This window comes from Cyprinus carpio, chromosome B12, assembly GCF_018340385.1.
Source record: "Cyprinus carpio isolate SPL01 chromosome B12, ASM1834038v1, whole genome shotgun sequence".
Classification (NCBI taxonomy): Eukaryota; Metazoa; Chordata; class Actinopteri; order Cypriniformes; family Cyprinidae; genus Cyprinus; species Cyprinus carpio.
This window is the reverse complement of record NC_056608.1, coordinates 8,975,031-8,986,891: the sequence shown is the minus strand read 5'-3', so window position 1 is coordinate 8,986,891 and position 11,861 is coordinate 8,975,031. Positions and strand designations below refer to the sequence as shown.

Genomic DNA, 11,861 nt, shown 5'->3' with positions numbered 1-11,861 from the left:
AACCTAAAACTCTCCAGATTTAAAGAAAAAAGTTATAAAGATAAAGTGGTACTTGTAACAAACATCAGTGTAATATCTTCAAAATTTCCAATATTTTTAGTTTCTGGAGTATTTTCAATATCATATCATTGGAAAGTTCATGCTGTTGAAAACTAGATGGCATCAGCATTTCTGTATTACAATAAAGAACAGATCAGATATCTTGATATTGACCATCTTTACAAAAATTAACAGCATCTCCAGTCAAGAGATGAGATATTGGTGGGAGACCAAAGGGCATTTGATTGGAGTAAAAACCAAGGCACTAAGTAATACTGAATACACCTTGCACATTATAGTTCATGAAAAAGTCGCAGATTACATTAGACTGTATAAAAACAGGTCTGCGGCTTGGGTTTATATAGCCATCGATGGCTGCAAATATCGACTTCTTATGTCTGTGTTTATTTTTCAGTGGCCGATTACTAAGGTCTGTTATCAAAATGGCAGCAACCGCGGCAACGAACCCCTCGCAGCTTTTACCTCTCGGTATGTGCGACTTTGTTTTTAATGGATTATTTATTTTACTAATTAAACATTTGTAGTTGTTGTAATGGGGGCATAGCGTTCCCAGTTCCCACTGAGTCGCATTCAAATCTCTTTATTGGAAACACGTGTATATTAAATATATTAATAAACATATGTATTAATACTATATTAAATAGGTCTAATAATTTTTAAATAAGTGATTCAAGATATAAATGGAAATCCGTCCGTCTAAATCCAAGTCGTTTTAAAAGTGGAAACTTTTAAACCCAGAATTCTAGATGATAGAATTGCTGAGTTTGGATGTTGCAAGGGATGTTGCGTGTCGAATTAAATTCTATATGAATGGTAATGAATTATTTTGCAAGTTATTTTAATTTTACATGCTGTATTTCAATCAACATAAAGAATTTAAAACATTAAAAACATATAAAGACGGGAACATATTTTACATAAAATTATTAACCTTAAAAATTACTTACCTAAGTGAAAGGAATTAAACATTTTCGTAATTTTTAATTCAGAGTTACTAATTTTGGTTTATTGTTCATAATTATTTTATGTTGTTTAGCCTACTTACGTTTTATGTTTCATTTGCGGGGGACACAAATGTCCGACACAGGATCTGTCACACTAGAGTACGTTGATGGGAGTTTTGTCTCTACGACAAAGATAAAGGGTCAAAGACGAAAAAGTGTTTAAGCATAAAAAAAGTCTAATACTGCTGTAGTTTTTTCCCCCAAAAAATGCAAAAAGTTTTCTGTTTTATTTAATTGCAATTTTGTTTTTGTTTTTCTGAGCAAAAAATAAATATCATACATTTTCCCCTGATTTACAGAAGACACCCAGTAAAATGTCATTCAGTGTAACAATCTTGTCAGGCATATTTACAACAAAAAAATCAATTTATGATATATTAAAAGACTAATTACTTTCACCCCAAATACTAATGAGCTGTAATTTTACATTTTTAACATTTGCCACTATCCTAGGTTTTGCCCATTTGTCAGTAAGAATTTTTTTACTAATTTAAAACACAATAAAATTTAGTATGCTCCATTATTCTTTTAGATATTTTAATATGTACACGTCAGAATAAGTATGTTGTTTGAATTTTTGCATAAATATTGTGTTACACTGAATGACAATGTAACATTATTTCAATCAAATTTTGACATTTTAAATGTGTTTGTCACGGCTACATCGATGTAACTCAGATCTGATTTTTTGAATGTGTTTGTCACGGCTTCTGTGATGTCTTTCAGAGCTGGTGGATAAATGCATCGGTTCACGCATTCACATCGTCATGAAGAACGATAAAGAGATCGTGGGAACTCTGCTCGGATTTGATGACTTCGTCAGTATCTTTTTATGTGCTGGAAAAACACCGGCACATATTTTTAATGGTTAATGCTTTAGGATTTAGATTCAGTTTCATTTGACAAAATGCAAGTACAGAGCCAATGACACTGTTACACATTCACTCCTCTGGACTTCACAATCATTTATTTGTCCTATGAATGTAAGAGACTCTTTGATATAATACCATTATAGTTAGTTTTATTTCAAATGAGGTAAAGAAAGAGAATGTGCAGGGTCCAGGACTACACATGCATTTTCTTGACTGTTTTAATCAGACATGGTTCTTGAGGATGTGACAGAGTTGTAAGTATATGTTTCTACCTAAAATGTGCTTCTACATTTCTTTATTATCTTTACCTGATGTATGCATCCATCTGCTTTGACTAAATATATATGGGATATATGAATATGTATTGATACTTTAATATAGGCTTTATGTCCCCCATGGGGACTTCATTTTTATAGTTTATGGTGTCATGAATTGATAATATATTATATAATAATATTTAAAAAATTCACTTATACATTTTTTGAATTGTACACTTGTGTATTCAAGGTGTAAGGAAAATGATTTATAACTTTTTAACGCGGCTCCAACACTATTTCTCAAATCGGAAATCTGAATATATTAAAATATGTTTGGAAAACCATGTTAAAAAAAATGTTTGATATCAATATGAATGTGAGATTACATTTCAGAAATGTGACGTTTCTTCATCTCAGATATCACTGAGCCATAACAACTGTTATTTTTGTGTCCCAGTGAAATCACTCCAGAAGGAAGAAGAATCACAAAGCTGGATCAGATTCTACTCAATGGCAATAATATCACAATGGTATGATCAATTACTGAGTTAATCTTTAAATCACTAAACAATCAACTATATATCAAGCTTTTAGATTAGTTTAGTGTACGAATATGAGTAAAGCTATTATGTAAGTTTGTTTTTGTAGCCGGTGTTTAATGAAAGACACAATGCATTACATCTGCCAACCCAACTGCTAGGATTCAGTTAAGCTGGGTCATATAGAAAGCTGTATCTCAACATTATTATATATATATTTTTTTTTCTTTTCAGTATTTTACTAAAACTTAAAAAAGAAAAAAAAAAACACTTACTTATGTTCTTTAATACAGAGACTCTTAAAATGTCAAAGCAAGAAACTAGGAGGAAGCCCACAGATCTAAAAACCCAGCCTATCCCTGACTATATTAATCCATTTCAAACATTACCAAAACAACAAACTGTAATTGCATTAATAGATGAATGCTAATTAAAATGACATATTACTTTGTCAAATGTATTGAAATCGTGTGTTTGTTTTTTTTCCAGTTGATTCCAGGAGGAGAAGGACCAGAAGTTTAAGAAATGTGTAGCACCTTCCACAAAATAAATATACAATTTATGTTCCTGTTTCATGAAAGAAACCTGAAAATTGATCGGTTTCAAACATTCATTTTCATTTTGAAAATGTTCTAATTACTAATAACTAATGAGTTTTTCCACATTAGTTCTTTCTATTCTTTAAGTGATCCAAAAGTTTTTGTAAAAATGTGTTGCTTGTTACAATAAAACAGATCAAATGAATTGGGCTGAGTCTGAATTCAGTTGTATGTTATAATAGCATTTGGTGTGATAGATTCCTGAAGTGTGAATAAAGAAAATGAGGACAATTTGTGAAGTCATCATTTTTGGTTTTAATGGTGTTCTTTGCTTTAAGAATATGTCACATTTGTGAATTTGTGCATTTTCCTGATTTATTTTGTATATGCTGAAATAAATGTGAATGTAGATTTACATGAACTCATCATTTGTACCACAACTCACTGTATGTTTATGACTGATTTAACAAGTTTATTAACAAACTACTTTAAAGATGCATCTGTAGAGTGTCAGAAATCATGTGAAGAAATGAGAAATTCTGAAAACCGGTCTAGTTGTAGAACTGCGCTGGTCCCAGTAAGCATCTGTCTCAGTACATGGAGGGCTTCTCTTCTCCTTTAGGATTCGTCACTTTCTCCAGGTTCTTGCTGATGACATCATAGAGTTCAGCCTGAGAAACAACAGACATCTGAATCTTCAGCCATACAGTTCTGTATCATCATGTTTCATTTGTAAAGGCCATATCCCCAGGATGAATCGCTCGTGTGGTAGCATTTCTTATTTAGAAGCTATTTGCTGAATGAATAAATGTAAGAAACTCACATAGAAACCGCGTATATCAAGCACAATCACTCTAATCTCAGAATATACTGCTTCATCCTTCTCGTGCACCAGAGAGCGATAATCCATCTGATAAAAGAACACATATATTGTTACACAAAAAGGGTATGAAAGTGCATTTCAGGACTATAAAAGTGATTATGAAACAGATAGTTCTGGTCCTTGATTCTGATTGGTTGAGCCGCGCTCGAAGCTGTTGTAAATTACTCTATAAATATACATTTTTTTCTTCTTATTTATTTATTTTACATCTGTGTTGCTCAGCAACCACAACCGTTTATAAAGGAAATACATAGTTTTTATTTGCTTTGTTTTATTTTGTGGGTTGAATGGTAAAAACGGAGAACATGGTATTGAAAGTCCTATTTAATAACTGTGGCTGTACAAAAAGTAATGAAACTAATAAGTTGATTTGATTTGACAGGTCACACTCACCACGTGTGTGTCTTTGGAAGCTTTTGCCACTGCATCACCTCTCTCTGAGAAGTACCTGCAGATAAACACACCTTCTTTACCAACATGAAAAAATGAATAAATGTGGGGAGTGTAAAATATACTGCAGTTTTACAATCTTCAGTAAACATAGTTGGTCATACTTGTTAATGTTGGTCTGAAAACCCTCCACCTTGGTCTTCACAGCAGTAATTCGCTCAAGGATCTTTTCCTAAAATATCAATAACAGTCTTTTTAACAGCTGCTTATCTTTGAGATTCAGAATCAAAAACATTATGTGGTATAAACCATGCATCTAGAAACAGTCTGAGCCTTTTATGGTTTAATAACCTGAATAGCAACTCCAAAATCATTTCCATCCTCTATTTTTGGAATTAGATGAGAAATCCAGCAAGAAACCTGAAGGAAAAAATAAAAAATAAAGTTGCCCCTAATGTATAACTGGGAAAATGCTGAAAACTTATCTATGAGTTCATTTTGCTCACTTACAGTGATGCAGGTCTCCTTCAAAGCCATTATCTCTGGTTTTACAATATCCAGCAACTTCACAATCCTCTCATTTCCTTTGATGAAGCCACACTTGGGAGCTGACACAAGAAAAATGTAACATTACAAAAATATGCCATATCCCATATGACAACAATGCATCACAGTTATGGTTTGGTGCAAATTTGCAACTTTAAAGCACTTTCATCCACACATCTTCTATATATCATTCTAGTAAACATTCACCTTCATTTAATCTGTTCATAACAATTTTGCCTGAAGAACATTCAGCTCCTGTTTTAATTTCATAATTATTTTAGTTAGATTTTACATTTACAGAAACTAGGAGTACCCATAGATTAAAACATGTTTTGAAAACAAAACTAGGGATAAAGGCCCTTCAAATATTGTTGGGGACAATGGGGAACCTTAGAGTCAAAAAAGCTGAGAACCACTATTCTATATTAGCTATAGATCAGTGTTTACGCAATGTTTCAGATAAATCAGTTATTTGTGTATCATCTTTCCAAATTTCCCATTCATAAATACAGTTTCACTCAATCATTCATGTACTCATGATTGCATGAGGAAATCAGCTTATACTGTAAATCATGCAGAATTAAGTTTATGAAAATCCAAAAATATTTTGTGGCAAAGGGGATAGAAAATACTGTTTTTACAGTGTGAAAATCATTATATCTATGGAATGTCTCCATAAAGCATGGAAACCCAAAGAGTGTGTATGCGTGTGTGTGTGTGTGTTTGTGAATACCTTTCTTCTTTTTCTCATCATCTTCATTTTTATCTGTCTCCATCTCCTGTTAAAATATTTAAATAAACGTTTTAAATCTTTTTATTTAATTACATTTCTTTTAATTCTATTTTTTCCCAAAATTAATTTCAAAAAGCATCATTTTGAATCACAAGCTGGATGCCAACCTCATCTTCTGGAGCAGGGGGGTCAGGAATGGGAATGTCCAGGGGTGCATGGAGAGATGAGAGGTCAGTGATACTTAAGTCATCCCCCTGAAACCATAAACGAAAAGTATTTAAATTCAGTTGTCATTGAAGTCGAGGTATTGCTCAAATTTGACCCTGGACCACAAAACCAGTCATAAGCAGCACAGCTATATTTGTAGCAATAGCCAAAAATCATTGTATGGGTCAAAATTATCGATTTTTCTTTTATGCCAAAAAATCATTAGGATATTAAGTAAAGATCATGTCCAATGAAAATATTTTGTAAATTTCCTACCGTATTTATTCAGCTTTCATGTAATGTACAAATTTTTTGCACCCTCAGATTCCAGATTTTCAAATAGTTGTATCCGGGCAAATATTGTCCTATCCTAACAAACCATACCCCAATGGAAATCCTATTTATTCAGCTTTCATGTAATGTACAAATCTCAGTTTCAAAGAAATTACCCTTATGAGTGGTTTTATGGTCCTGGATCACAAATGTTAACCTGGGCAGCAGAAACAAGGCCACAAGTTCATTTCCCAAAGACACATGCATGAATACCCAAATGCATTGGTCACTTTGGATATGCCAAATGAACAAAGGTACCTTCAGCAGGTTGTCAAGCTGTGAGATCTTCAGAGGTATGTGATCGGAGAACAGCTTTTCTGCCTGTCAACGCAACGAATATTGTCAACACAAACAACCAAAGCAACGATCTCTAATTTAGCCTGTGTGTGTGTGTGTGTGTGTTTTGTTTCAATTTAATTCATACCTGCTTATACAGTGACTGGCGGTAGTTTTCTATCTGGATGAAGGTAATACAAATATTACAATTACAATTCAAACACCATCTTTGTCCATGAACATGATCGCGCCTTCCATGCTAACGTTACTTTCACTTTCAACATTCGGGGATGAGGAAGTGTGACTCAGGATTTTTTTTTAACACATAAGCAGAGATCGCCAGCAGTGTTTTATGTTCAATAACTACCAAACAAACAACACAAGCCCTTTAAAACTTCATTGAGGAGCCATATTGTCATCAGTCGTAAACGCGTTTACTTTTACGGCACTCTGTTGAGAGTGGAAATAGTATAAATTGCACAGAGATGAACTTACCCTCACTGCATTATCAGAGTTTATCTTCAGTACACTAGTTTTAGACATAATGAATGTAAGTGTTCGTTATTTTCAGACAAAGAGATCGCGGTACTGTGAGCAGCAGACGTTCAGGTGCCTCTCGCACTAGCTTTCACTTAGCGATACTTTCGATTTCTTGATGACGCCCACAATCCCCGAAAAGAGCCAATGATTGCTTTATATTTTTAGATCGTTGCACTTTACTCATTCATTCGCCGCGTCAGTCACATTTCTCATTCACACAACCAGATTTCTATCTCTTCTGTTATTATATGAACAGTTTTTCTTTTCTGAAATGCAAAAATATGAACGTTTAATTTAAATAAAAAACTAGCAACAACAAAGTACTAACAAAAGAAGACACAATCACTCAAATAAAGGAAATAGCACTCCAACAAAACAAATTGCTCTCCGACTTCACCCTAAATAAACATTTGCTAAAATTGGACGTCCAAACTGTGGATGAGTTTGTTTCTTTCGCGACAAAGATTTGGAGAACTTTAGCATTACCTCGCTTGTTCATCAATTGAAATCCGAGAGCTTTCTGACCCTGTTAAGACAGCAATGCAACTGAAATGTCCCTAGGCCCAGAAAGGACATTGATAAAACAGTCCATGTGACATCAGTGGTTCAAAAATAATGGCTTTATTAGGTGGCTCTGATTTCTATTGATATCTGATCTCTTTTCGGACTGATCCGACTTACAGTTTTCATAAAACTAAAGATTAAAAATCAAAAAAATCCCTTAGACTTACATTGACGGAATGTTCAGATGAGCCAAGAATATTCAAACTCCAACTGTCAAAATTCAAATCTAAACTCCCAGAATCCAGCAAGACTCAATCCAGCTTCCCTTTTATGTACTATTTCTAATCAACTCAAACTCATTCAATCTATCTATCTATCTATCTATCTATCTATCTATCTATCTATCTATCTATCTATCTATCTATCTATCTATCGACATGCTAGTAACTTGCTAATCATGCTAGCAACATGCCACTAAAACACTAAACACACTAGTCACGATAACATGTTAGTCACTTGTTAATCATGCTAGCAATGTTAATCATGCTAACAATAACAATTAGAAACATGCTAGTTTCTTGCTAATCATTATAGAAACATGTTAGTGACATGCTAGTAATTTGCTAATCATGCTAGCAACATGCTAGTTACTTGCTAATCATGCTAGCGACATGCTAGTAACTTTCTAATCATGCTAGTGACATACTAATAACTTGCTAATCATGGTAAATGAATGATTCAGTGATAAAATCAGTGACTTGCCGCCACCTGCTGGCATTTTAGTTTCATTTTAAAGTATATTTTCTGTTATTTAAATAATTTAATATTTCTATATTGAAAATGTTATATTTAAAACATTAGCCTCAATATGAATTTAATTGCACTTATGCAACCTTTGAGCCTCATTAAATGTCTGAAAGTACACATACAAGCAACATGTGTGCTCTTCTGTGCCAAATTAATTTCTTAAATGTGCCATTTGTAAAAATTGAGGTAAAAATATCCAAAAAATGACCTACACGCATCAAAAGAATGAGAAGAAATAAGGGCGATGATGTCATTAAAAAAATGTCAAGTTAAAGTGCTGCAGAGATATCAACCTTAATTAGCATTACTAGCCACGGGCCGACAGGTGTCGTAATACCAGTTTCGGCCATGGGAGGAGGTATGCGGGCAACATAACTACCAGCCAACCTGCAATACACGAATAACTTGCACGGCTTGTGGGCGTACTGGAACCTGATGTCAATCGTGTGGAAAGTACAGCCCACTACTTCATTTCAGTTCAGGGAAGAGAGCGGAAGGATGGCTGAAGCCCTTGGCAAGAGACACCTACCACCACCACCCGCTACAGGGAAACAACCGCGCTCGGAATCACAAATCAAATCCGATAAGAAAAGGAGCCGAACCAGAGTAAACATTGGCACTGCTTTCCATCGCTGGAGACAACTGATGGACTTAAAAGAAATGAGATTCGACTCCGAACTTGCAACATTTCTTTTGGATTGGTAAGTAAGATGCTGTTAGTATTTCGCTAGAAGTTTGTTTTATATGTTTGCGTATTTTTTTCGGGAAGTTATAACATAGAAATGTATCGAAGGCTGTTTGATAAACGTGCTAATGTTAGCGATGGCTAACCATAGCTGCGTTTGATAATTAGCTAGCTGATATTTTTTTATATCATAACTAACCTGCTCTGTCTAGTCTGTTGGTCTCAGTGTCCTCTTTGTTTCGTGGTTTTTCTGTGCGTGAGAAAATTGATGTGTGGCGTGAAAGCGTGTGAAAAGAGTCAATTGCGTGTGTCTCACGGTGAATGCTTGAGAGTTGGCAGCTCTGGTTACGTTGGTTGGCGCTAGCTTGGTCAACATCAGCTGTCTGATGTTGACCAATGATGTTGACAGAATGCCGTCTGTCAAATTAATTTTAATTCAAATAATGTGTATATACAACTCAAAATGTAATATGAACAAAACGATATGAACATATTCACTGGTAAAGGTGAAGGGGAGTAGCTTGAAGATGTCATGTTTCAAAATCACTTGACATCACCCAACATTACTCTGGAGGCAAAACGTCCTCTTAGGCTTCGGCTATGGCTCTAGGGTCTTAGAGACTATGTTTCTCGGTTACAGAAGACCAATACTTTATTGAGGCATATTTAGTATGACTTGATTTTTTTTGCCAGACATTCACCCTTTAAATACTGATTTCATGTTGATTGGCTTATTCTTAATGTACTTCTTATTCTACTTGGTTTATTCTGTTGTTTTAATGCTGTAAACATTTTTTTGAATTGACAAAAGATGACATACTTTTATGTTGACAAAAAAAAAAAAAAAACCCTGTAAATTCACTTTAACCCTCAGTCTAAGGGTATTTTTGGGGCTGGAGAAGTTTTGTCAAATTTGTGCTTTTTTTTTCAGTTTATAAATATCTAAATAAAGTCTAATCTCATGTATATCTAAATAATAATATTGAGCATATGAACAAAACGAATATGAAACATATTCACTGGTAAAGGTGAAGGGGAGTAGCTCGAAGATGTCATGTTTACAAAATCACTTGACATCACCCAACATTACTCTGGAGGCAAAACGTCCTCTTAGGCTTCGGCTATGGCTCTAGGGTTATAATTTTTATGTTTGTCGTTATTTTTGTGAAGGTAGGGGCGGAGCATAGAGACTATGCCGTTTTCTCGTTTGTTACTCTAGAGTAGACCAATTCACTTTATTGAGGCATACTGCCCCCATCTGGTATGGAATGTGGAGTATGACTTGATTTTTTTGCCAGACATGACACATGGCACCTTTAAATACTGATTTCATTTGATTGGTAACTTATTCTTAATGTACTTCTTATTCTACTTGTTTTTATTCTGTTGTTTTAATTAGAAATGTTAAAAAGCTTATAAACATTTTTTTGAATTGACAAAAGATGACATACTTTTAATAGCTTGAAAAATGCCATTACAAAAGGTAAAAAAAAAAAAATCCTTGTAAATCACTTTAAGGAGTCAAATATCACCTTGTATCACCTCGTATTGCACTATCTGTACGATAATGGCAATCAGATTAATTTTTTTATCAGAGGGTTCAAGGCTAATGGCAATAATGGCAAGATTATCTCACTGTCACTCCTAGTGTCAGACACAAGCCAGAGACATGACTACCCCGAGGACAAGCTCACTGTCACTCCTAGTAACTGAAAAAAGTCCTTCCATACTTGGGAGATGAACTGGGGCCCTCGATCTGAGACGACCTCCGTAGTTCCAGAAGACATAAATAGGCATTCAGCTGTTTCAAGTGCTGTTGGTAGACCCTTGAGAGGGATGAATTTACAGGCCTTGGGGAAGTGATCAACCTCAACAAGGATACAAGTGTTACCTTTCGATGGGTTGAGGTCAGTGACGAAATCCACACCAATATGGGTCCAGGATCTACGGGGCACGGGCCCCGGGATGAGCTTTATACTGGGAGATGACGTGGGAGTTTTGGATATAGCATAGATTGAACAGCTTCGGACATACCTGTTGACATCCTGGGCCATACTGGACCACCAGTATCAAGCCTGGAGGAGCAAGAGGGTCTGTTGGCTGCTTGGGTGTCCAGAGCACGGTACTTAATGCACTGAGCCCAAAAGGGTTTGACAGGCGGGAATGCATCTCTTCCCTTCTGGGCAGCCCAGCAGAGCAGGTTCAGTGCGAGTGGCGTCACGGATGTCCTGTATGATATTCCACTGTATGGGGCTGACGATCAGGGATTGAGGGGGAATGGGTTCTGGCTCTGTTGGAGTGTCGGGAGAGTGTAGATGGGACAGCGCAGAGACACGAAGTATGCAGGTAATCGGATGGGTTTATTGACAATGCAGTAAAGGTGAGAACTGAAGGCAGGTGAGTATGAGAGGATAATGAGAGTTCTGGGTTTCTTAGCTCAAGATAATCTTGGGTAGGTTTGTTGCAGGAATCCTGGGGATAAACGGGTGCTGTGGAGAATCAGGATTGCGGAGACGTTGGAGAATACTAGAGGTAATGAAACAACACGTAATTAATCAGGTAAGAATCTGGAATGGTTAAGAGTAGTGAACAATAGACTGGACAGTGTGATGCTGTGTGGAGTGTGGAGATATAGGTGGCTTAATAAGTGACTGCAGGTGTGTGACATTACAATTCCAATCAACTG

The 11,861-nt window shown here is 35.4% G+C and overlaps 2 protein-coding genes across 2 annotated transcripts; one reads left to right on the top strand and one right to left on the bottom strand.

Annotated features, from left to right (window-relative positions):
- The first annotated feature begins 432 nt into the window (after positions 1–432).
- Positions 433–3,279, top strand: LOC109073383 (U6 snRNA-associated Sm-like protein LSm5). Its single transcript, XM_042735226.1, has 5 exons — positions 433–528; positions 1,791–1,886; positions 2,163–2,190; positions 2,651–2,723; positions 3,222–3,279. The coding sequence occupies exons 1-5, from the start codon at positions 483–485 to the stop codon at positions 3,252–3,254; spliced, it is 276 nt and encodes a 91-aa protein (XP_042591160.1). The 5' UTR covers positions 433–482; the 3' UTR covers positions 3,255–3,279.
- Positions 3,280–3,566: 287 nt separating this feature from the next.
- On the bottom strand, positions 3,567–7,299 carry LOC109073385 (proteasome activator complex subunit 2). Its single transcript, XM_019089521.2, has 11 exons — positions 7,135–7,299; positions 6,788–6,820; positions 6,622–6,684; positions 5,991–6,077; positions 5,824–5,869; positions 5,055–5,152; positions 4,896–4,964; positions 4,709–4,776; positions 4,548–4,602; positions 4,095–4,181; positions 3,567–3,942 (listed from the first exon to the last, which is right to left on the bottom strand). The coding sequence occupies exons 1-11, from the start codon at positions 7,180–7,182 to the stop codon at positions 3,862–3,864; spliced, it is 735 nt and encodes a 244-aa protein (XP_018945066.2). The 5' UTR covers positions 7,183–7,299; the 3' UTR covers positions 3,567–3,861.
- Between the last annotated feature and the right edge of the window lie 4,562 nt (positions 7,300–11,861).

Bases quoted from the DNA above. Each gene is read 5' to 3' on its own strand.
- LOC109073383 (XM_042735226.1), top strand. From the start codon at position 483: ATGGCAGCAACCGCGGCAACGAACCCCTCGCAGCTTTTACCTCTCG. The intron at 1,887-2,162 runs GTATCTTTTTAT...TGTTTTAATCAG, and splicing joins CGGATTTGATGACTTCGTCA to ACATGGTTCTTGAGGATGTG. The intron at 2,724-3,221 runs GTATGATCAATT...TTTTTTTTCCAG, and splicing joins ATGGCAATAATATCACAATG to TTGATTCCAGGAGGAGAAGG.
- LOC109073385 (XM_019089521.2), bottom strand. From the start codon at position 7,182: ATGTCTAAAACTAGTGTACTGAAGATAAACTCTGATAATGCAGTGAGG. The intron at 6,078-6,621 runs GTACCTTTGTTC...TTATGGTTTCAG, and splicing joins AGCTTGACAACCTGCTGAAG to GGGGATGACTTAAGTATCAC. The intron at 5,153-5,823 runs GTATTCACAAAC...TTCTTGTGTCAG, and splicing joins TGATGAGAAAAAGAAGAAAG to CTCCCAAGTGTGGCTTCATC.